The sequence below is a fragment of the Podarcis filfolensis genome (assembly GCF_964270895.1).
Source record: "Podarcis filfolensis genome assembly, chromosome: 15".
NCBI lineage: Eukaryota > Metazoa > Chordata > Lepidosauria > Squamata > Lacertidae > Podarcis > Podarcis filfolensis.
Window position 1 is genome coordinate 16476001 of NC_139618.1, and position 21999 is coordinate 16497999.

General features: G+C 47.6%; 1 protein-coding gene across 2 annotated transcripts in view; it reads right to left on the reverse strand.

Annotated features, from left to right (window-relative positions):
• Positions 1-1366: 1366 nt before the first annotated feature.
• Positions 1367-21999, reverse strand: part of ETS1 (ETS proto-oncogene 1, transcription factor) — a 107360-nt gene continuing 86727 nt past the window's right edge. For both annotated transcript variants that reach the window (XM_083588776.1, XM_083588777.1), the window contains 3 exons: positions 20448-20708; positions 8300-8418; positions 1367-7594 (listed from right to left, as the gene is read on the reverse strand). In XM_083588776.1, coding sequence (XP_083444902.1) covers positions 7379-7594; positions 8300-8418; positions 20448-20708 — 596 coding nt within the window. In that variant the 3' untranslated portion in view covers positions 1367-7378. The remainder of the gene's footprint in view (positions 7595-8299; positions 8419-20447; positions 20709-21999) is intronic.

Here is a 21999-nt window from a genome sequence, read left to right on the forward strand (position 1 = left end):
CCTCCAACCCGTGTCCTGGTTTAAGCAGGACATATCAGATCACAGAACGCAATCCTGGCTTTGGTTTGGATCCTGGAAAGTCCTGGTTTTTGATCCGGCGCCCTGGTGCGACCCTGCTGGCGATCGCCAGAGCGCTGGACTTGCAGGTGTCCTGACGTTCCGATATTGGGGATGAAAATGTTGCGGAGGGTATGGAACCAGACTCCGGCATTATTGCAGTAATGAGGCTGTGCGGAAAACTGCCGTTCTCCACATCTTCTTCCTTTGCTGCTGCTGTCATATTTAGCAATGCAGAATGTGTCACACATACCAGCAGAACTCAGGGACAGCCAACGAAGCTCAATATTGGAATGTTTGTTTTACTGTAGAAAATTTACATACCGCTTGATTATGTGAACCAGCTTGGACCTTGAAATCTTGTGCTCCACCCATGGGAGGATTGGCAGGTGGCAACATAAGAATGGGGCCTTTTCAGTGTTGGCTCCCCATTTGTGGAATACTCTCTTCAGGGAGGCTCATCTGGCACCATCGTTATATTATCTTTAGGTGCCAGGCAAAACCTTTCCCCTTCAACCAGGTCTTTGGGCTCTATCTGTGTCCTCTTATAAAGTGGCTAGGGTGTTTTTAATGTATTTCAGTGTATATGTTTGTTTGTTCTAATGTATCTATTTGGGTTTTTGTTTCTTTGGCTTTTGAGTTGCCTTTGGCAAGAAGAAGTGACCCATAAATTTAATAAACAACAGGGCCAACAATTAAATAATTATAACAGAACCTCTAAGTGGTTTAAAGAAACATTCGGGACAGATCAAGAAAGAACTTCTTCACCTGGTGCATAGTTAAACTGTGGAACTCACTCCCACTGGAGGCTGTGATGGTTGCCAGTTTGGTTTTAAAATAGGGTTAGACGAATTCATGGAGTAGAGGGCTGTCTTTGGCTACCTGTCATGATGGAGGCTGTGCTCTGCTTCCACAGCTGGAGGCAGCTATTTTTGTTACTGGTATCCCTCTGTCTCGAGAGACAATGGAGCGCAGAGGCAGCAATGCTCGGATCCTGCTTATGGATTTCCCATTGGGCCATCTGGTTGGATGTTGCAAGAACAGGATGCTGAGCTAGATGTCGGATGTTGACCTCATCCGACATAGCTTTTACTTACCTTACTGAGTGGATGTTGGAACAGAGACTGGATATATAATCAAACATCTATGTAAGTTCCGTGCAAGCAAATGGGGATGACTGCTCTGTAAGCAGGTTGCCTATGTGCCTTTTGGCACTCTGTACGTGTTTCTCTTTCCACCCTGATGTGACCTGTGGTCTTCAGCGAAAGACAAGGCCAAGCATGCTGACAACCATGACCAGGGCAAGGGATAGCTTTGTGATTTATTTATTTTTTTAAATTTCAAATGGTTTAAAATACAGTATGAAATAAGGCTACAGTATATAAAAGACTCTCCAGAAGAATGATGTGCCAGCATCAGCAATTAAAACAAAACCAACTCCGCTCCCTATTAAGTCTTCAGTGTGGGAGGGAATTGCATTTTGGAATTCTTTTTTTAAAAAACAACACACACACACACACACATACATACAGACATCGCTACATCCCTAAGCTACCTCAGATGAGTTTGGTTTTCTTTTTCCTAAAAAGCACCTGCTTTTTTCTCTCCTTTTTTTAATTAAAAAAAATCTTGCTTTTTAAGGTTTTTTTTTCTTCTCCCTTTCAGTTCTATAAAATATAAATTATATGAAAATACAAGTTGGAAAATAGTTGAACAGCATAATATAACAATCTTTTTCTTCTTCTAAAATTATCAGCTTAAAAAAAAACAAAACAAAAACCAGGTATAAAAACAAAGACCAAAAAATAGTAATTGTACAAACAACATACATTTTTCTTTTCAAATAATAACTTGTTTCGCTGAGGCAGTTAATTCCTGGAGATATTTCTGTCATAAACATATATGTATACATCAGTTATCATCTATTCAAACTTCTTTGGAATGGAGTGCACAGTTCACTGGTGCTACAGAGACCCCGTCAGAAATAGAGCAGAGGGAGGAAGGAAGGAAGGAAGGAAGGAAGGAAGGAAGGGAGGGAGGGAGGGAGGGAGGGAGGGAGGAAGGAAGAAAGAAAGGAGGTGAATCTCCAGGCACATGAATGCAAGAGGAGGCACATTGGCACATCAACACAGTGCCACAGAGAGATGCTCCACACTCAACACTTTGTAGGCGTAGGTCTTCTGAACAACGTACACTGAAATAGGCCATGTGAGAACGAGACAACAATGTCTACCAACATGCAGACACACACAGCAGGAAGCCACAATGAACAGCGGTTCCAGGTCCGACGATCCAAACCTTGTCATGTGTGGATTGGTCCACAGATATATTCTCTAAAGACAGTGAGGTTCAAAAGTCACCCAAAACATAGAGAGGTGTCCTCAGCGCTTTTTTTCCTTAAAAAAAAATGTTTAGGGGTACTCTCATTTTCCTACTGATATTTAAATACTGCCCCTCAATGAGGCCAGACTTAGATTCACAAAATGTTTAGGGGTATGCGTACCCCTGCGTCCCCCCAGAAAAAAAGCATTGGGTGTCCTTATATTTCAGATATTAATTAAAAGCTATCCTTGGCAAAGGTGTCTTCCAAGTTCCCTCTGCATATTTGTTAGAACAACCATCAGAACAGAATTTTCAATGGTAATTCGGAAGCAGGTTGCAATATAATACAGTGGTACCTCGGGTTAAGAACTTAATTCGTTCCGGAGGTCCGTTCTTAACCTGAAACTGTTCTTAACCTGAAGCACCACTTTAGCTAATGGGGCCTCCCGCTGCCGCTGTGCCGCCATCGCACGATTTCTGTTCTCATCCTGAAGCAAAGTTCTTAACCCGAGGTACTATTTCTGGGTTAGCGGAGTCTGTAACCTGAAGCGTCTGTAACCCGAGGTACCACTGTACTATACTGTCTAAAGAGACAATCTTGTGGGCCCTGAGAAGGTGCCCTGGGGGCTAGAGGGTACAGAGGAGGTCCACCCATGGAGACCTTTTCACTGTGGCCACAGGAACCTCTGCAGTCATCGTTCCCCACCAGTGCTCTGTTGTCAGGAAAGAGGGAAAACGGGCATTTTGGGGTGGATCTAGAGAGAGGCCTTGCACCCACAGGACCCAAAGTTCTCTTGTTGCCCCAACAAGGGAGGACAATATCCCAGCCCTGGATTTGCCATATTTGTTTCCCTCCAGCTGCTAGCCTTAGATTGCATCCAGGCCAGTGGCAGGACTCTGGACTGGGCAATTCTCCCACTCTTTATTAATCTGCCTCCCCAGTGAAGGAATTGCTTTTGCAAAGAAAACCCAACAACTTATGCCACTGGGCTGCAAAATGGCTGTTTGTTGTTTTTCTGAACTGAATTTCCTGGAGTTACTGAGTTAATCACTTGCAAGGTACAGCTGAGCACTGCAAGGATGAGCCACTCCTACCCCCTTTCCTTCTTTCCAATGTGGCCACAAAGAGATCAGAAGGCTCTACTTGGTTTTAGTTCAACCACAGTGAAGGGCTTAGTCTGATACCTAAACTGTGGTTTGTTGAAACAAGCCAGCTTCTTAAAATATGGTTTGTAATGGGCTTGTTTCAACAAACCACAGCTAATCTTAAGCCACATCAAGTCTGGACAACATGGTGAGCTGTGCTTAATCGAAAACAGAAAGAGAAGTTTCCAAAGTCTACGTCACAGATGGGACAACTCAGTGCTCAAAAGCTCTCAGATGAGCACTCCAAAGGTTCTGCTGCAGTTTCACATGGGTAGTGTAACTTCCAGCTGACACCTGAGTAGCTCATCAGGCGAATTGGTCATTTTGGGACTATGCTTTTCAGACCAGTGGAACTGTTCCTGTTGGGTGCTTAACTAGAAACAGGAACAGGCTTCAGTAGTTCTGGGACACAGAAATGCCACCTGCAAAACTGGCTGTTTCCTATAGCTTCATGTCAGCTTCTCTTATCTCTCCTGTTGGCTGGTGTGTGGCCACAGGTGTTTCCCCTCTTTGCCTACATCTAAAGCAGTGTTCCCCAAACTTGGGTTTCCAGCTGTTTTCAGACTACAATTCCCATCACCCCTGACCGCTGGTCCCGCTTGTTAGGGATGATGGGAGTTGTAATTCCAAAAACAGCTGGAGACCCAAGTTTGGGAAACTCTGAAGCTTGGATGGGGAACCTCTGGCCCTCCAGATGTTGCCAAACTCTGGCTCCACAACTCTGGCAAACAGGCAGTGGTCAGAGTTGATGGGAATTGTAGTTGAGCCACATCTGGACAGCCAAAGGCTCCCTAATGACTGGCTGAAAGGCACCATTTTTTTGGCTTTATGGATACAACCTTTCCCCACCTCCACTACCCCCTCTTTCCTCTCATCTTCTACTCTGGCTCTTCTTCCTCTCTACTGGAATCAAATCTAGCTGAACTGGAGATTCAGTCATCATTACACCCATTCCAGGAACATCCGCCATCAATATCCTTGACTCAGAGACTATGTCCTATGTTGTCCTGAGAAATGATGAGCTTTATCTCCCACCAATCAAAACCAAGATCTCCAATCTGCCATGGCTAAATACATGGAAGCTCTTACTTGTTCCCAGCCAGGTGGTCAGAGGCATGAAGTATCAAGTGCTCCTCCTCCTATAAACTCCAACCCAGCCAGTGCACGTCAAAGACTGGCATGCTAAGGAGAGGGATGAAATGTTTGGGGCAACTGTGGGGGAACCTTTGCCTGCTGGACTACAATTCCCATCACTCCTGGCCATTGGGCCACATTTTTTGGGGATGATAGGAGCTGTAGTTCAGCAGTGCCTGGAGAACCAAAGGTTTCCCATCTCTGGTTCAGTGGTTCTTTCCAATGTTCTACTCAGAGCAGTTAGGTATTTTGTTGTTGGTGGTGTGCTTTCTACTCTTTATCAATTCAGGATATCTCATGGGAAGCGATTCATAAATTACATTTTAGTACATAAAACAAAAATGACTAACTTAGGTTCATTACTGCCAATGGGTCTACTCTGAGTAGAACCTAGTTGGACACAACCTTGAATTTGGTTTTTCAATTAATTACAGTTATACTCCTTCCTTCTGTCTTCCTTTTTGTGTGTGCAGGGAACTGTTCTGGACTGACTTCCATCTTGCCAGCTGCAGCCTGCAACTTGAAATAGATTTACCACCTCCTCTGACATTTGTGAGAAATGGACCTCAGCAACAACAGTGTTTGCTCTTTTTTCTTATAGCCCTGCCAGTTATTATCTCAAGTCCTGATCTGCTTCAAATTCCGCTGGCCCGTCATTGACCCAGGAGTTCCCCCTCTTTTAATTCTGCATGATTGAAATGATTCAGCGTGAAGCAAAAATTAAAATACATTCAACTATTTGCTGCTTTAAGGTCACAGATTAAGTTATCCAGTTTTGTTTTAAAGGGAACTCTGGCCAATTCACACAATACATTTCTGCAGTGATGTGGATCTAGGATCCATTAAGGGCTGATGTAAAAATTATTAAGTGTGAATTTGACAAACACGTAGTAGTTACAAACAGGTCTGCCATGCAGTTATACTCAGGGAGGTGGGGTTGGTGTGGCTCCTTTGCCAAGGATACATCCAGGCCTGTAAACCAAGGTGTCGTCACTGTAAATCACAGCTGGGGAGGGGTGGGTAATGACACGCACAATGCCTCAATGGCATCAGCATTCCATCAGCTAAATCATGAACATTAAAAAAGTAGCAAGGAAGGCAAGAAAGCAAGAAATCAGTAGATTTCGCTTCACCACCTCAACTGCCTTCTTCTGTAATAAAAAAGGAACTTAAAAAGCCACTTTTAGGAAGGAAATGTTCCCATTTGCTTCTTTGGGGCTGCCTGAGTTTGGAGCTCAAGGCTTTGCAAACACAGCGGAGCATCAGGACTGGAGGAGAAACAAAATGGTATCTATCCCACTTCCAGGAGACCACATTCCCTCCTACCTAGGCCATAGTTTGGCATAGAGATTACTTGGAAACTGCAAATAGGTGTGCGTGTCTATGAATTAGGCTCATGGCTGCTGGCCCTGACTTGATGCTTAGTGAGTTGACTTTGTGGAAAGGTTCTACACACCAGGAGTGGATCCAGCGGGCAGATTCCTCCACGAGACTCCTACATGCACGCTGGTGACCTGAGAATTGTTAGGGGACCTTCGCAGGAAGAGCTATTCTGTTTACAAAGTACCCCATTCTAAGTACAACCTGAGATATTGAGGAACTGGGGCCTGTAAGCTGAAGAACCAACGACCAATGAGACATGCAGGGCTGGGTCCTTCCACCAATTAGGGGATTGGAAACAATCCTAAAGTTCAACGCTGGAAGAAAAACCTTTCTTTAATATATCTTGAAAAGGCATAGGGAAAGTGGAGGAAAGTCCGGATAAAACTTTTGATGGAAAGAGCCCCTCTCCTCCTCCCCAAGACACAAAACTGATTCATCAGTTGGAATGGGAGAGCAAAAACAGAGTAAGGTGTGGGAGACCCTGTGTGAAAGCAAAACAGTCATTCACCCACAAATTTCTCCCCACCCACCACTCCTAGGGTGTATCTTGATTTTCTACTGAACAGTTAAATGCTTCTGTTTCTGGAGGGGTCTACATAGCCTCTGTATTTCCCCACCACCACCCAAAAAATGCTGATAGAATTCGCAGCTGGCATAACAAAAATAAAAACACCAACGACAACACAATATTGCAATACCGAGACCATCTTAGAGCTTAAGACTATTTTAGAGAAAAATACTGGCACAAAATTTTAATAAAATAACATTCTTTTTACAAATTAAAAAAAAAAGGTATTGGTCCCTCTTAAGAAGCAAACTTGTTCTTTGAAATGCAAAATTATTTAGGACCACCAATGTGACTTCCCTGCAGAAGAGGATGCTCTGCCCCCCCCCAAAGGCCACTCCTCACTCTTAAAATCAAAAGGGAGCCTTATGAGCTTATGGATTGTCAGTTTATGGCACCTCGGGGGGAGGGCGGGGAGTTCTTTATTTATCATGCAATTCTAACAGGGCGGTTAACTTTTACGCTCTTTCCCCCACTGACTTTTAAAATATCAGCCCCCAATAAAACTCTCCAAGGACGTTCAATTTTTTTCCCCCATTTCTCCTCCCAGCCAAAATATGTCACAGTTTCATCCAAAAGCATGATGTGTCCCCCCACCCCCTTTACAACCAGTGGAAATTCTTGTTTCTTTCTGTTTCTTTCTCTTTCTCTCTCTTTTAAAAGGAAAACCATGACAGTAAAAAAAATACAAATGACAGAAGTTCAATTGAACGCCTAGATGGATGCCCTGAATCCATCTACAAGGACTTCTGGTCTTGCCTGCTCATCCCTTCACTCATCTGCATCTGGCTTCACATCCAACATGGCGTGCAGCTCTTCGGGTGTGTATCCCAGCAAGCTTTGCAGGTCACACACAAAACGGTAGACGTAGCGCTTCCCGGCCGTCTTGTGGATGATGTTCTTGTCATAGTAGTAACGCAGCCCGCGACTCAACTTCTCATAGTTCATTTTGGGCTTGTTTTTCCTCTTGCCCCACCTCCTTGCAACCTGGGAATGGCAAGGACACCAGAAACATCACGGAAAGTCCTTGGCGAGCTCGGAAGGGAAGGGAAATAAACGCTTCAATGCCAATAGCGCAAAATACCCTGGGGCAGATTTAGCGGTCATGGAGAATCCCGGGAACTGTAGTTTGCTAAGGGTGCTGACCTTGCAGAGCTACAGTTCCTGGCATCCTTCACGAAGTAGAGTTCCCAGGATACTCCATGATTCTTAGACCTTCAGTAGTAGTGTAAATATCTGGTGTGGGTGCAGAAGGGATGGAAAGGCGATGAAGAGAGACAGGAGGTGGACTTTTTAAATACGTCAATTTGGGTATTAGATTGCCATTCGCTCCAATTGAGCTTTAAAGAGCAGGTTTTCATGGGGCAACAACCCCCCCCCTTACTCAAGCATGGACCATGCCTGGATAAGAGCAGAAGAGAGGTAAGTACAGATAAGCCCTTAGTTTAATTAATTCAACACAAATTATAAATTTGATCCAGTGATAACAGCTTTTTAAAGTTTCATCGTCATTTCCATCTCCAAAGTCCACCTGCTGCCCCCTTACCTCTTAGTGCCCCCCTAGGGATTCGTGCTGCCCCCCCAGGAGCAGTACCACTCACTTTTGAGAACCCCTGCTCTAGGTCCTTATCTATTTATTCCTTCCCTTACAATACGAGTGTCTCTCCAGACCTGATTTAGGCCCATACGTACCTCATCCGGATCAGATAGCTTGAACTCCCAGCCGTCGCCTGTCCAGCTGATGAAGGACTGGCAGGACTTGTCTGTGAGGAGCTCCAGCAGGAACTGCCACAGTTGGATTGGTCCACTACCTAAGACAGCAAAGGGAAAGGACCCCAACAGCATTAAGAACAGAATCCATAGCAAGGCGCCTTGTCAACTAGGACCAACCAAGTTTTCAACCCTTCATGGCTGAGTGGTCTGCTACCTGCCAGGCCAGTGACCCAAAGGACTCTGCTTGCCATTTGCTAAAGACCCTCACCATGGGGAGACTTGGCCAGCTCAATTTGGCCTACAGATCGAAGGTCCTCCACCCCCCCTGGGTTTAAGCCACCTCTGCATATTGTGGCTATTAATAAACACGGGTATTATGCAATATTGGAGGGTTCATGAAATATACTCGGAGTCGAGAGTGAATTTCATGCTCTTTATTCAGCTCATAGTGGTGAGGAGGAATGGAAGTTCCCCCAGAATGTCTGCTTTATATACATTATTTACACAATGGGCCCCACGTGATTGGCTAATTCAGGGATTCTCCTGTGGGCCAATCAGGTTGCAGATTCACTTCCACCTGGAGCTGGATTGGGTGGCTCTTGTGGACCAATCAGACTGCTGCATTCTGGGTTCTATTGTTCTAGGACCAATCAGACTGCTGCATTCTGAATCCTTTGTTCTATTACCAATCAGACTGCTGCATTTTGGATCCTATTAAACTCAGCACATAACACCTCAGCTAGATGTTACAAAAGGACAAAAGGCACACCCAGCTGGTGCCATTTTGGTTCTCCTTGTGTGGCAAGGTGTCCCCCCAGCCCTTCAGACCACCCCACTCTCAAGAACAAGATGCATGACAACTAGCGTTTTGGGTAAAATCAAGCCACAATTTTATTGAATACATATTAAGAGGTTTGGCTCAGGCAATGGGTAGAAGCCACCATTTTTGGCCCACTCAAAGTGGGCTAAAAGTAAGCTGAAAGGACTTGCATTTGGGGTCAGCCGGAAGTGAGGGAGTCCCTGACCTACATGAAGGAATAACCCCCCTGCAAGATTGCATCTGGGGGGTGCTGTGGCTCCTTGCCCCCATCTGGGCGTCTGGACAGAAGCATCTCCTCTGGATCCCTTTAACAGGACACTCCATTCTCAGAGGGGCAGGCAGAGGCCATAACCTCCCCTCTGTCCAAGTCTACACCTACTCAAAGCCTAAACCGCCAAAGTTCTGATGAGTACTTTGAGGATGGTGAAAACCAGAATGCTGGAATTGGGGGAAATTCCAACTTGGCGCCAAATACGGTGGCCGACTCTGCTACTGCAAGGTCCAGCAGAGCCACATTTGACAGCAATATGGGGAGGGAGGGAGAAGTGGCTCCAGTGCAAGCTATATGCCTTCATTATATACCAGAGGGGCAGGCTGGACCCGCCTCTCAAGAGGGGCCCGCATGCCTGCTCAAGATTCGTCAATTGAACGAGTGGGTAGGATCGGCTTCCCTGGCAGCAGGATCGATCCAAGGACCCCCTTTGCTGCCCGGGAAACAGTCCAAGGGGCTTCTCCTGTCAGATCGCAGAGGGCAATGCAATGGCGTCCACTAAGAAGGGTGAGCTGTCTTTTGAGCAATCTCTAATCCAAACAGTGCAAGTTGCAATACACCTGGGCTGTGGGGTCTCCAGTCCGTTATGTGAGTGAGCGTGTGGGTGGGGGGCAGCAGCAGGGAGGTGCCACACGCGGTGATGCCATGCCACATGGCACATCTCTTGCAAAAGCCTTTGCCACACCCCAAGGGCATCAGTAGAGGAAGAGGCAAACCTGGCAGGTTCAGTGTTGCCACTGAATGCGAAAATTTGCAGGATGATTCCCGGGCAAACATTCAGCCGCCCGGTTCCCCAGTTGCCTAAGCAATATGACATTTATTTATTTTTTGCATCTGGGCAAAGGAGGCACCATTTCCCTGATGCACGGGCCTCCTCCCCTCCCACCTGCCGAAAAAGGGCCCTTGGCCGAGACCTGACCTCCGGCACGCTCCTGCCCCCGCGTCTTGCCAGCCGCCTCCCCTGACCTTGACTTTTTGTTCCCTGGCAGTGTTTACCAAGATGTGATAAAGAGGAGGCAGGTATGGAAATTATTTGGCCTCCATCCAAGGCATGTTGATGCAGGAGCAAGCTGCAAAAACTCCCCGGGCAAGAATGCTCGGAGCCAGTGAGTCAGAGCTGTGGCTATTCAGGTGAGAGGAGGCAGACCCCAGAAATAGGCCAGCAGGAGTGGCTGGCTCTCGCCTCTCTTCCACGGGGCTTGTGCTTTATATATCCCCCACCTCCGGGCACCCGGCGTCAGCTGCACCCCCAGTTTCCAGTCTCTAGCCACACACAAACACACCGAGGGGCTGACAGTCTGTCACCTCCTATCTACTTTGGTTGACTGGGTTAGACACACTGAATCATGGGTGGGGAATCTCAGGTTCTGGGAGGAGTTGAATGCGGCCCTCTGTGTCCGGCCCTCAGAACTCTCTCTAGGCCACACCCCTCACCCACACTCATCTCTTTGACTCAGCAGCACTCAAGAGCAGACGGGCAACTTCTCCTGAGGTCTGCTGTGGTTTCCAGGTTGTCAGGGAATGCCAATATTATTTGCCATTCCCCTCCAGCATCATGGAATCATAGAGTTGGAAGGGATCTTGAGGGACATCTAGTACAACCCCCTGCAATACAGGAACCTCAGCTAAAGCATCCAGGACAAATGACCATCCAACCTCTGCTTAAAAAACTCCAAGGAGAGCCCACCTTCCGAGGGGGTCTGCTTGACTGTTGAACAGCTCTTACTGCCAGAAAGTTCTTCCTGATGTTTAATACCCAGGCACCTCAAACACTTTACCTTCTTCCTTTTCTCCTGCCTCTTAAGGGACACCATAGCTCAGGGGCAGAACATCTGCTTGGAGTGCAGAAAGTTCTAGGTTCGGTCCCTGGAATCTCTTGGTAAGGGCTCGGAGAGATTCCTTGCTTGCAGCCCTGGAGAGCCATTGCTGCCAGTCCGTGAAGGCACTGCTGAGCCAAACGGACCTTGGGTCCGATTCAGTATAAGGAAACAGCTTCCTAAACTTAATGTGACCCTCCTCTGCAACGGCCCTTCAACGCCGGTTTCAGCCTGCCAAGTTCTTTGTGGCCATGTGGACCACATCTAAACCAGCCTGGCAAAGCCAGCCAGGAAAACCTTCCAAGTTCCCATGAGCTGGGTTTCCAAGATGCTGAGAAATTCACAGCTAGCTTGGATATGCAACTCCAAAAAAACAGCAATGACCTTGGTTTTTTTCCACAGTCCTGGGGAACATGCTGGCCTCCTGAAGATCCCGCCTTTCCATGCCATGGATCTATTATTCCTGATAAGAACATCAGAAGAGCCTGCTGGATCAGGCCAATGGCCCATCTTGGCCCAGCATCCTGTTCTCACAGTGGATGATCAGATGACCTTGGGAAGCCCACAAGCAGGACTCAAGTGCAAGAGCACTCACCCCTCTTGTGGGTGAACGATGAATCAATGACCTTCCATTCATAATTTTAAAAAGCTATTTTGCAAAGCAAACAATGAAACAAGGAAGGGCAGGAATCAAGCCCGCTCAACAACACCAGCAACCACAGTAACAGCAGATGCTTCTAATTTACCACCAACAAATCCACTGCGAAGGTACAAAGTTGGTGTGAAATGTTGAGGCAAGCGCAAAACTAAACTAAAAACAAAACCGGCAATAATTCAGACAGTCCCGTCGAGCAAAGCCCTCACTGGCAGCCCCGAATTTCCATCGCTTCCTAGGACAAAAGCAAGAAGCCCTAGGCCTAGGAGTGTAACGTGGCCCTTGAAGCCTCACCAACTGGCCCTTGGAACTCATTGCAGGCCCTGATTCTCTCCTGTTTTCACCTGAGTGGGAATATGTCCTTGAACTCTGATCAGGCCTCTTTATTGGCTTGACTGAATGGAGGGCGGGCAGGGCTGTGTGTGTAGGAACTAGCCGATTCTAAGATGGTAAAATCTGCACCTGTTGTTCTCTGGCCCTGCCTACCACTGCCCTGTGGCCCCCAGAAGGCTGCCCAGAAGGAAAAAGTGTTCAGTCCTGCGTCTCAAGCTACAGGGCTTTTCCATTCCTAACAAGTCAAGATTTAGCCAGAGCTGCCTGCTCTGTGTTTGCACCTCTCTTATGCCAAGCGAAGCTAGAGCAAGAGCCAAGATTTCATGGCTTAGCCAAGGCTGGATGAGGACCACACCTGCCTCCTGCTTTTCCTGCAAGCTAACAGCAAACACAAGGAGGATCAGCCAACACAACACCAGGAAAAGGAGAAAGGAAAAACCATCACTGTGTGCTTCTGACCACCTTTATACTCAGCCCTGGACTTGCAGAAGAAGTCTTTCCTGGCCTAGAGATCCCAGTTCAGTTGTACCTTGTTATAATACGCTGCTTGCATACCCTCCAAGTGTCCCTACTTTCTAGGGACAGTGTCAGAATTATGAAAACCATCCCAGCTTCTGATTTGATCCTGGAATGTCCCTATTTCCCCCGCCAGTACCGCTGCCATCGAGCTTGGAGAGGAGGATGAGCTGTTGCTTGTCCTGAGCAGCAGTGGCAGCTGCAAAGGAGCATCTTGTTGCCTCTCCATGACCACCACTGCTGGCCTCCTCCCTTGGGCACCTTGTAGTGGCTGCTGGACAGCGGGCAAGGAGGTGGAGGAGAGGCTGCCACCACTGAGACCCTGCTGGTTCAGAGAGGCAGGCAGAGGGCAAGGCTGCTCTGGGCAGGAGGAAAGCGAGAGTGGAGCTCAAAAAGTCTTGATATATATTTTTTAATGCAATGCAGGAATCATAGCTCAATAGTTCCTGACAGATGGCCACCTAACCTCTGCTTAACACCTTGAACGAAGCAGAGTCCTCAGACTTCAATTTCTACAGGAACTCAAAGATCCTTGGGCTTTCCTCCATGCCATTTAGAGACACAGAGTCCGCGCACTACAAACAGGAGGACCCCTCCGACACGGACGCTGCGGGAGCAGACGACAAGCTGCCTTTTGTGACGTGATCCTCAAAGCCCTTGGAAGGAAGCCGGAGGCTGGCAAGATCAACCCATTGCAGGATCCGCCAAGCCCAGTCAGTTGCACAGGCAAGACCTGCCCCCCCGCCCGCCACAAAAGGCATCACCCCCTCCCCACTTACCAGGAAGAGGGAGAAAGTTCCGGCCTGCCCCTTGACAGCGGCCTGCTGACCTCTGTCCTGGAGAGGGAGCCCCACGCGCTAAGAATAGAGGCAGCCAGAGGGGGCTCACATGCTAAATGCAACTGACAAAGGAGGGCCTTGTCTTGCCCCCAGAGGAGTGAAGGGAGCCCTTGAGCAGCAGCCGTCGGGAGACAGTCACACGCTAGGAATTCTCTGGCATCACCGGGAAAATATGACTCGTCAAACGGATTATGAAATGGGGACTACAGTGGGAACCCTGTTTGAGGAGAAAGTCCCTCTGGGTGTGGGTGTGCGGCAAATGTACATCTACAGGCACCACTTCCAGATGCTCCCATTGCCAGAGTTTACTATGCATAGACTCCGTTTAGCGCTGCTGCCCCACCTCCCGCTAAGACACTGGCTCTATTTTTGCCTTCTGGGAATGCCTTGTTAAAGTTGTGTTGGGAGCTGGTAACTATGTCATTCCTGAGTGACCCATTCCCGCGTCTCCTAGAAGTGACATTTCGGAGCGACGGAGTGGGGCACCTCGACTCCAGCATGCGCAGGTGAGAGGGAAGACACCTGAATGCCAAAGGGACACCTGTGCTGCTGCAGCTCCTGCAGAATAGTTTAGACCATGAAGCCTGTTGGTGGGCAGTTATGCTTTTCTATTGCATCTCAAAGGGCTGTATTCAATGCCAATTCTACTCAGTGCAGACCCAATGGAATTAATAGGCATGGCCAACGTAGGTCCGTTAATTTCAATAGGTCTACTCTGAGTAGAGGTTAGTCGGCTATGAAGCAGTATCTTCAATGGATGTTGCAGAATCAATTTATGCAATGCCTAGCAGGCAGAGTAGAGCCTTTGGGTATGTGTGTCATGAGGCAGGATGGGGAGTGGGGAAGGGGCTTTGGGCATGAAAATAAGGGTGTTACGTTTGTGCCCCTATTTTATTTGCCTGACATTCCACAGTTACATCGCATGGGTCTGAGGGTCCCCTTGGTTCTACTAACTATTACCTAGGCTGGTCAGAAGAACCATGTTCCATCATGAAACCAATACTGGGGTTTAAGGAAACGCAATGGGCTGGCTCTAGATTCTGCCAACCTCAACCAAGACCTACCAGACTCCCCCAATCAATATCTCTAACTTGTCACATTCTGCCCTGGAAGACAACATTGAAAACAACCACACTCAAAAGATTACCACCCTATAATTGCAAGACACATTGGGATGCAACCATCTCAACCAAACCATACAGTTAGCGTTGAATTCTAGTGAATATCAACCATATCTAAAATGTAGCTTTTCTGTACATCTGGGGTTTAGGGGAAGTTTACTTGCTTGCGGTTTTTATCTGGCCTCAACATGCCTTTTGTCGTTCTCCCAGTGACGCTTTGCAAAGCAGCTGTAAAGAATGAGAGCCGCCCACAGTTTATTGGGCTCTGATTTCAATGGGACAAAATACTAGGGAATAGAGTGTACAGCATCCCTGTCACGTGCCAAACTGCTTGCAAAGGTTGTGAAGCTACGAGGCAGAAAATAAGTAAGCTGCCTGCCTGTCTAAACATACCTACTTATTTGTTGCACATCAGCAGCTTGAAAGAAGAGGAAAAGGACCCACCTTTATAACTGAGAAGCAACCATGTTAGTAACAAGTAAATATTCGCTTATGTGTTTTCTCCCATTCCTGCTTCTGGGTATGACCCCCCCACCCCTTCTGAAAGCTCTGTTCAGGTATTCTTTGGGGTACAAAGTAATGTGTTTTTTTGGGGGGTGGGGGTTATTTGAAGGTCTCATCTGCCCAGGGACTTTGCATGCCCACCCACAGGGTGTGGCAGAGCATGTCATGGCTATGATCTGCAGCCCTACTCACCTACCCCCGACCAACAATCAAGGCTGAGGTGTGTGATATATAATGTTTCATTAGGTTTTATGTATGTTGGAAGCCACCCAGAGTAGCTGGGGCAACCCAGTCATATGGGCGGGGTCCAAATAAAATAATAATAATAATAATAATAATAATAATAATAATAATAATAATAATAATAATAATGGGAGGTTTTGCCCATTTTGGAAAGAGCTTCATTTCCCCCCAGGACATATTTGCATGGCAGATTTCTAGGCTTTCGTTTTAGCACACCCAGCCAGGAGTGTGGAAATGCCAGGAGGAGTCCCTCAACCCTTAGATTTTCGTCTGCTTTGAAATGGAGAAGCCTGGTGTGGGAACTACATGGCCAGTCCTAGCTTATCCCCTCTCTGCTCAGGCCTCAGCAGAGACAGCTCTTGGCTGCATCTGCATCAGTTCAGGATATGGGCAAGATCAGAGCCAAGGTGATGAAACTTTTTCTTTCAGAGATGACTCAGAAAGCATCCACCTTAAAGTTTGAGGGGAGAGCAAGAGGGTCCCATGTAGATGGGTTTTCTTTTCTTTTCTTGAGATTCTGTTGATTTTTGGGGAGGAGGATAGGGAGATCTCATCCATATGTTATTGTGGCAGCTGTTACCAAGCTTACAGAAGCCATGCTTACATCAGAAGCATTTTTTATGTTTAATCAAAAAAATATTTTTTTCCTTCCAGTAGCACCTTAAAGACCAACTAAGTTAGTTCTTGGTATGAGCTTTCGTGTGCATGCACACTTCTTCAGATACCATGCACACGAAAGCTCATACCAAGAACTAACTTAGTTGGTCTTTAAGGTGCTACTGGAAGGAAAAAAATATTTTTTTGTTTTGACTATGGCAGACCAACACGGCTACCTATCTGTAACTGGATTTATGTTTAATGTTTTATTATGTTTTTTATATGTTGGAAGCCACCTAGAGTGGCTGGGGCAACCGAGTCAGATGGGTGGGGTATAAATAATAAAATTATTATTGTTATAATTATTAGTATTATTACAGACCCATGCAGTCGGCAGGACTATTCTTGTTGCAATTTTCATCACCTAAGGGACAAGATGGTAAAATGACAGCCTGTAAAACAAAATTGCAACACCGGCCAACCATGAATGCAAAGAGCTAATTTTGTTCTCATTTGCAAACTTCAAGCAGGTGGAATCCGAGTTACTGAAGCAGGGCAAGGACTCGCCTTCTGGGTTCCTCTGTCGGCTCAAAGGCAACCTCATGCTAGGAACTGTGAGCCTTCCTTATGACACACCTCGTTCTTTGCAGTATGTAAGTAATGGCAATTCTGTCTTTAACGTCAAAGGAATAGGTGGTTGCTCACAACCTCCTGGGAAATTCAATGCAGTTTGAGTTGACCCAGGTGATGGCGAGTTTGGATCTTTCCATGTCTCTGTTCCTAAATCTGGGCACTATGCTGGGAGGAGAACAAAACCAGTAGGGCCTTTTGGTGGTGGCCCTGTATCTGTGAGCATCCTCCAAAGGAGAGCTTTTAAACCAGGCACCCCTTCAAAGAAAGGCACCCTAAGCAGTCCTCCTCCATCCCATGAGCAGAAGCAGACTTCCGGCTTTGAAGGTGCGTTCACATGACCGCTTACTCTGCATCCAGTCCGCTCCCATTGTTGGGTATTGTTAGGTTCGCACTATGTTAGCTATAATCCATAGCGATCCTGTACTTCCTTGACAAATAACTGCTGTTGGAGGTGCTGTTGTCTCAAACCCACTTCAGTCCAACTAGAAAACTGGATGAGTGAGTGGTAACGTGTACATGGTTTCGCGAATAGACGTTTGGGTGGTTATGGAGAGGGGCAAACCCCAAAGGCCACGAGGGTTGGGTGAAGACATCCCCACCCCCTTATGACTTGAACAACCCCATGCAAACATGACTTGAAATGCAGTGTGTGTGACCTTGCTGCATTTTAAGCTGCTAATGTGAACTGCCCCTTCCTTTAACCCTGGCAATGGGGCAGCTCCCACTGTTGCATGTGCAGGCAGCAGGCCAGCTTAGGGGCTCACAAGGCAGCTGCATGGCACATACAGCTCCCTGTCCCTGCTGCATCTTTCTGTCTAATGGTAGAGCCTGTAAAATGGGCACGTCCCCTTTCCACCAACAACCTTGGCCTCTTTCGATGGAGTCGGGCCAACCTGAATTAAGCAGCTCCGCCTGAAGGGTGGCATTCTCTCTCGCCCCTGTTTTTCCAAGCCAACCAGCACAGTCACCAGAGGGGGTGTGTGTGTGTGTGTGTCTTTTCAGTCACCCAATCTAACAAGACCACCCGAGCGAGTGCAGCAAACTAGTAGTCAGGGGCCACAGAGCTTTTCTGTGAATTCTGTAGTTTTAGAAGAAAGCCAAGGGCAGGATCTTGTGAACTTGTGAAAGGAGGCAACTTGTGAAATGAGGTCAAGATGTGGAGGGCAGATAAGGGAGCTCAAGGAGGCTGACTGTTTGCCACAGGAGACATCAAAAGCCACGTGGGCCAAGCTTCCGCTGAGCCTCATCACCTCTGCAGCTCGAAGGCAGATACCATCGGAGGGTTGGGGCCCCTGGCGATAAAAATGAAAGTTCCTCTCTGCCAGCCAAGCAAGCAGCCAAGCAGGAGCAGCACAGCCAGGGCCCCATTTCTTAGCTTATTGCAGAGATAAATAAATGCCCTGTGCTTTTCATCCATGTTCACTCAGAGGATTCTCACATACTGACTTCGCTTTTCCCTGCCATGTTTTGTGTCTTCAGAGTGATTCACACACAGAATCATAGAAGAGTTGGAAGGGACCACAAGGGTCATCGAGTCCAACCCCCTGAAATGCAGGAATCTTTTGCCCAAGGTGGGGCTTGAACCTGCAACCCTGAGATTAAGAATCTCATGCTCTCGGTCGTTTTCACAACAGTCCTGTAAGACAAGACAATGTGGCAACCGTCTCCCCACCTTACAGGGAAGGGGACATGAAGGAACTCTGGCCAAGACTACAGTGACTTGTTTACACTCAGTTGGTGAGTTCATAGGGGAGGTGATTTGAACACAGCTCCCAGCTCCCATTCTTAACTACTACACTTATGCCAGCTTCCAGCTTTGGTGCCAGCAGCTCCTGGCAAGTTTATTTCGATCAGGCCCAGAGTCTGAACAAGGCCCTGCTCTCCACAGGCCATACTGCTCCCTGGCCTGACCCTGCACCCTCTGTGACTGTTTTTGCCTGGCTGGGATGCCTTTGGCTTGGCTTGATGGAGGACAGAGAGGAGTATGTGGAGAAACTAGCCCACTGTGCAAAGGTGAGAGTCCACTTGGGCCAAAAATGTTTCCCTGCCCCTGCAATATAACTGAATGTAATTGTTTTGACGCTCACACCATGTGGGGTGTGGACTAATCTCCCAAAGTCTCCAGCAGCTTTGCAACGATTCAAGATTTCCTCTCCCTTGGCTCAGATCATCATACTCCCACTGCTGAAGGGAGCCAGTCTCCAGAACCCCACTCCCAGCCCAGTTTTCTTATCAGCACCTATTCCTGCAAACAGAAAGCACTCGTCACAGCTTGAAGCTGAAGCATCCAGCCACTTCCTTCTGTGCACAGCTCCTAAAAATGATCTCCCGACCCCACAAACACACACCGGTTCCCAGCCCCAGTAGAGGTGCTGCACTTGGGGAGGAAGAATCTCGCATGAGAGCTTGTCAAATCTCCAAATCTTTCCTTTTGTCCCACCTGACTCACGGAGTCAAGGGTTGCTACTGAGGCATTGCGGTTCTAGCAAAGAAGGACAACCCTGAAAACCTGAAATTTGCTCTCCTCTGATTTAGTGCACAAACATATATCTGTGTGAGAGATGTGGGCTGCAATGCCCCATCCGTCAAGAGACAGACAAGCAGCCTCTCATCCCATCTGCAGGCTGATTTTCGCCAGTTTATAGGTGCTTGTAAACGGTTAGATTTTCTTTCAACCTGAAAAGGTGCTTCCGCACGCCCAATTCAAAGTCACATATCTGTTCGTATCTGGATCTGAAGTATCACTTTTGCATCGGGAGTCAAAGGCGGCAAGTTAACCTAGCGATCTGTTTCAAACTTCAGTAATCTCAAGCTGGCTCCCCAGGGTTGAGTCACAGGGTTTCGATTCATTTTCATTTGTTACTCAGTTATGTGTAAACGTCCATAAATACACATGTTCCTGCATGCATCTCCCACCCTTCCTCTGGCTCAGCCTATTTACAGACACAAGAGCACGAGCCAGGAAGGCTCCAGTTCATGGCTGGCTCACTTGTGGCCTCCAGATGTGGCTGGACTCCAACTCCCAGCAGCCCTTGCAGCCAGCATGCCCAATGGCCAGGGGGTTGTGGGAATTGCAGTCCTGCAGTGCCTGCAGAGCCCTGACAGGGTCCCCATCCCTGCCTTATCTTGGAATCAGACCACTGGTCCACCCGCATAGCTCAGTACTGCCTACACTGACTGGCAGCAGCTCTCCAGGGTTTCAGATACCTGCCCATTCCAGCCCTGCCTGAAGATGCTGTGGACTGCACCTTCTGCATACAAGGCAGCCCCTGAACTGCAGCTTCCCGAGTTCAAATCTCGCTTGCGCCTCTAGGCAACTAAGCAAACTGCTCTCTCCAAGCCTTCACCCTCATTTCACTTGGAATATGGGGGAAACAACAGCAGTCTTCTTTGTAGGACTATTTGTCAGGATTACCAGAGATTTTTTAAAGCAGGAACTCAGGGGAACTCAGTTCCCTTAGCAGAGCCAAAATATCCACCTATATCTCTACTCAATGAAGTTGTGGCCATTTCTAATTCAGATCATTGTCTGCTTGAGTTTCTTAATCACATCTTACATTTAGCCACTGCCTGGGGTTCAGGGGTTGGTACTGTGACTGGGCCCGCAACAGACAGACAGACAGACAGACAGACAAACTTCAACGTGAGTTCTCGTACCTTTCCCCCCAGAAAAAACATACTGAAGAGCACAGATATGGTGCAGGCAAAGCACTTTGTACATCTGACATTACTACAGACATGCTAAACATAACTAAGGGCACTACCCCTAGGGCCTCACCTGTGTAGCCAGCCAAGGCGGCTGCAGGAATGACGGGCTTGTCCTTGTTCATGTCCGCTCGGTCTCGAACATAGTCCTTGAAGGTGCCTTTGGGCTTGTGGCTGGGCAGGGCCGCTGGGTAGTCCTCAGAGTCGAAGCTGTCATAGGAAGGGACACGTTGGAGACTCTGGAAGGAAGACTGGCTGCTCCATGACTGAGTCAGGCGGTCGCAGCTGTCGTAGCTCTCGATGCTCTCAAAGGAATCCTGGCCCCCGAGTTTCCCTGTGAGGTGAGAAGGAAACGAGGTTGGCGGAGAGGCAGTGGGGCCTAGTGGTCAGAGTGCTGGACTAGGGCCTCAGGGAGCACAGGATTCAGGTCCACTTGGCCCACTTGGGTGACCCTAGGCTGGATGCAGCCTCTCAGCCTAGCCTACCTTGCAGGGCTGTTGTGAGGATAAAATGAAGGGGAACTGCTCCTCAGACGAGGTGGTATATACAGGGAATAAATAAATAACAAAGCAGAAATGGCAGTGGAGAACCTGCTTGCACGCTGGTTAAAGGATTCCCCCTATTAAAGGGGAGTGAAGGTTGAGGAAGATGCTGATTCGGAGACCAATGGAAGCCCTGCTTGGTTTGGGGCAGGCCCTGCGGATCCAACCCCATACAATCAAAGCCCACCCCAATGCACACTGGAAGCACTCGACTTTGCCCAGGGAGTCCTGGGGGCTGCATCTTCCACCCCACAAGGAGACGCAGTTCCCAGCCCCCTCCATGAACTGCAGAGGAGGCGAAGCAGCACAGAGGCAGATCGCACACCTTGCATGCAGAAGGCCTCAGGGTCACCTCCTCTTTGGGTGGTCCAGCAGCAGGTGATGCGAAAGCCCTCTGCCCTTTTGTAAAGCTAGAGATTCACTGGGGGAAATGGGCAAATCCTGAGGTTCATTTGCGGAGGCATCCTATGTTTCCATTGCAACAATGGGCATTTTGTTTAATTGCTTATATAATTTATACCCCGCATTTTCAGAACAGATTTTATGTTCTCCAACGGGATGTTTTGTGAGTACAGAGCGGTAAAAAGAAGATCCATTCGAAATAAATAAACGCAGCAGGCAAATATGACAAATTAAAAAAAGAAATAAAAACAGCACGTCAGTTTAAACGCACTGGGAAATCAAACAACTAAATCTAACTTCTCAGAACCTGACATGCACTCACCATCTCCAGTGGCTTTTAAACTCTGGCTTCATGATTTGCTGGTCAGGTTTACTCTAGCATGTTTTCACATGTTAAGTATATGCCCAAAGCCTTTCGTTGCACCAGAATGTGGACAGGAAGCACAAAGCACCTCTACCTTTTCTTCCTGCTAACGACTGTTCTGTGCTTCCCAAGGAAGCATAATAATTATTTAGTCTTGTCTTTGTAGGGATCACTTGATCAGACGCCAAACCTGCCAACTGTGGCCTCCCTGTGCAGATGATGACTTTTTATACCAGTCGAAGACATGAGCCCCTATTTAGCCAAATGCATTCAGAAGAGTTTTGTTTTTTGTTTGTTTGTTTTTTAAAAGGGAGAGA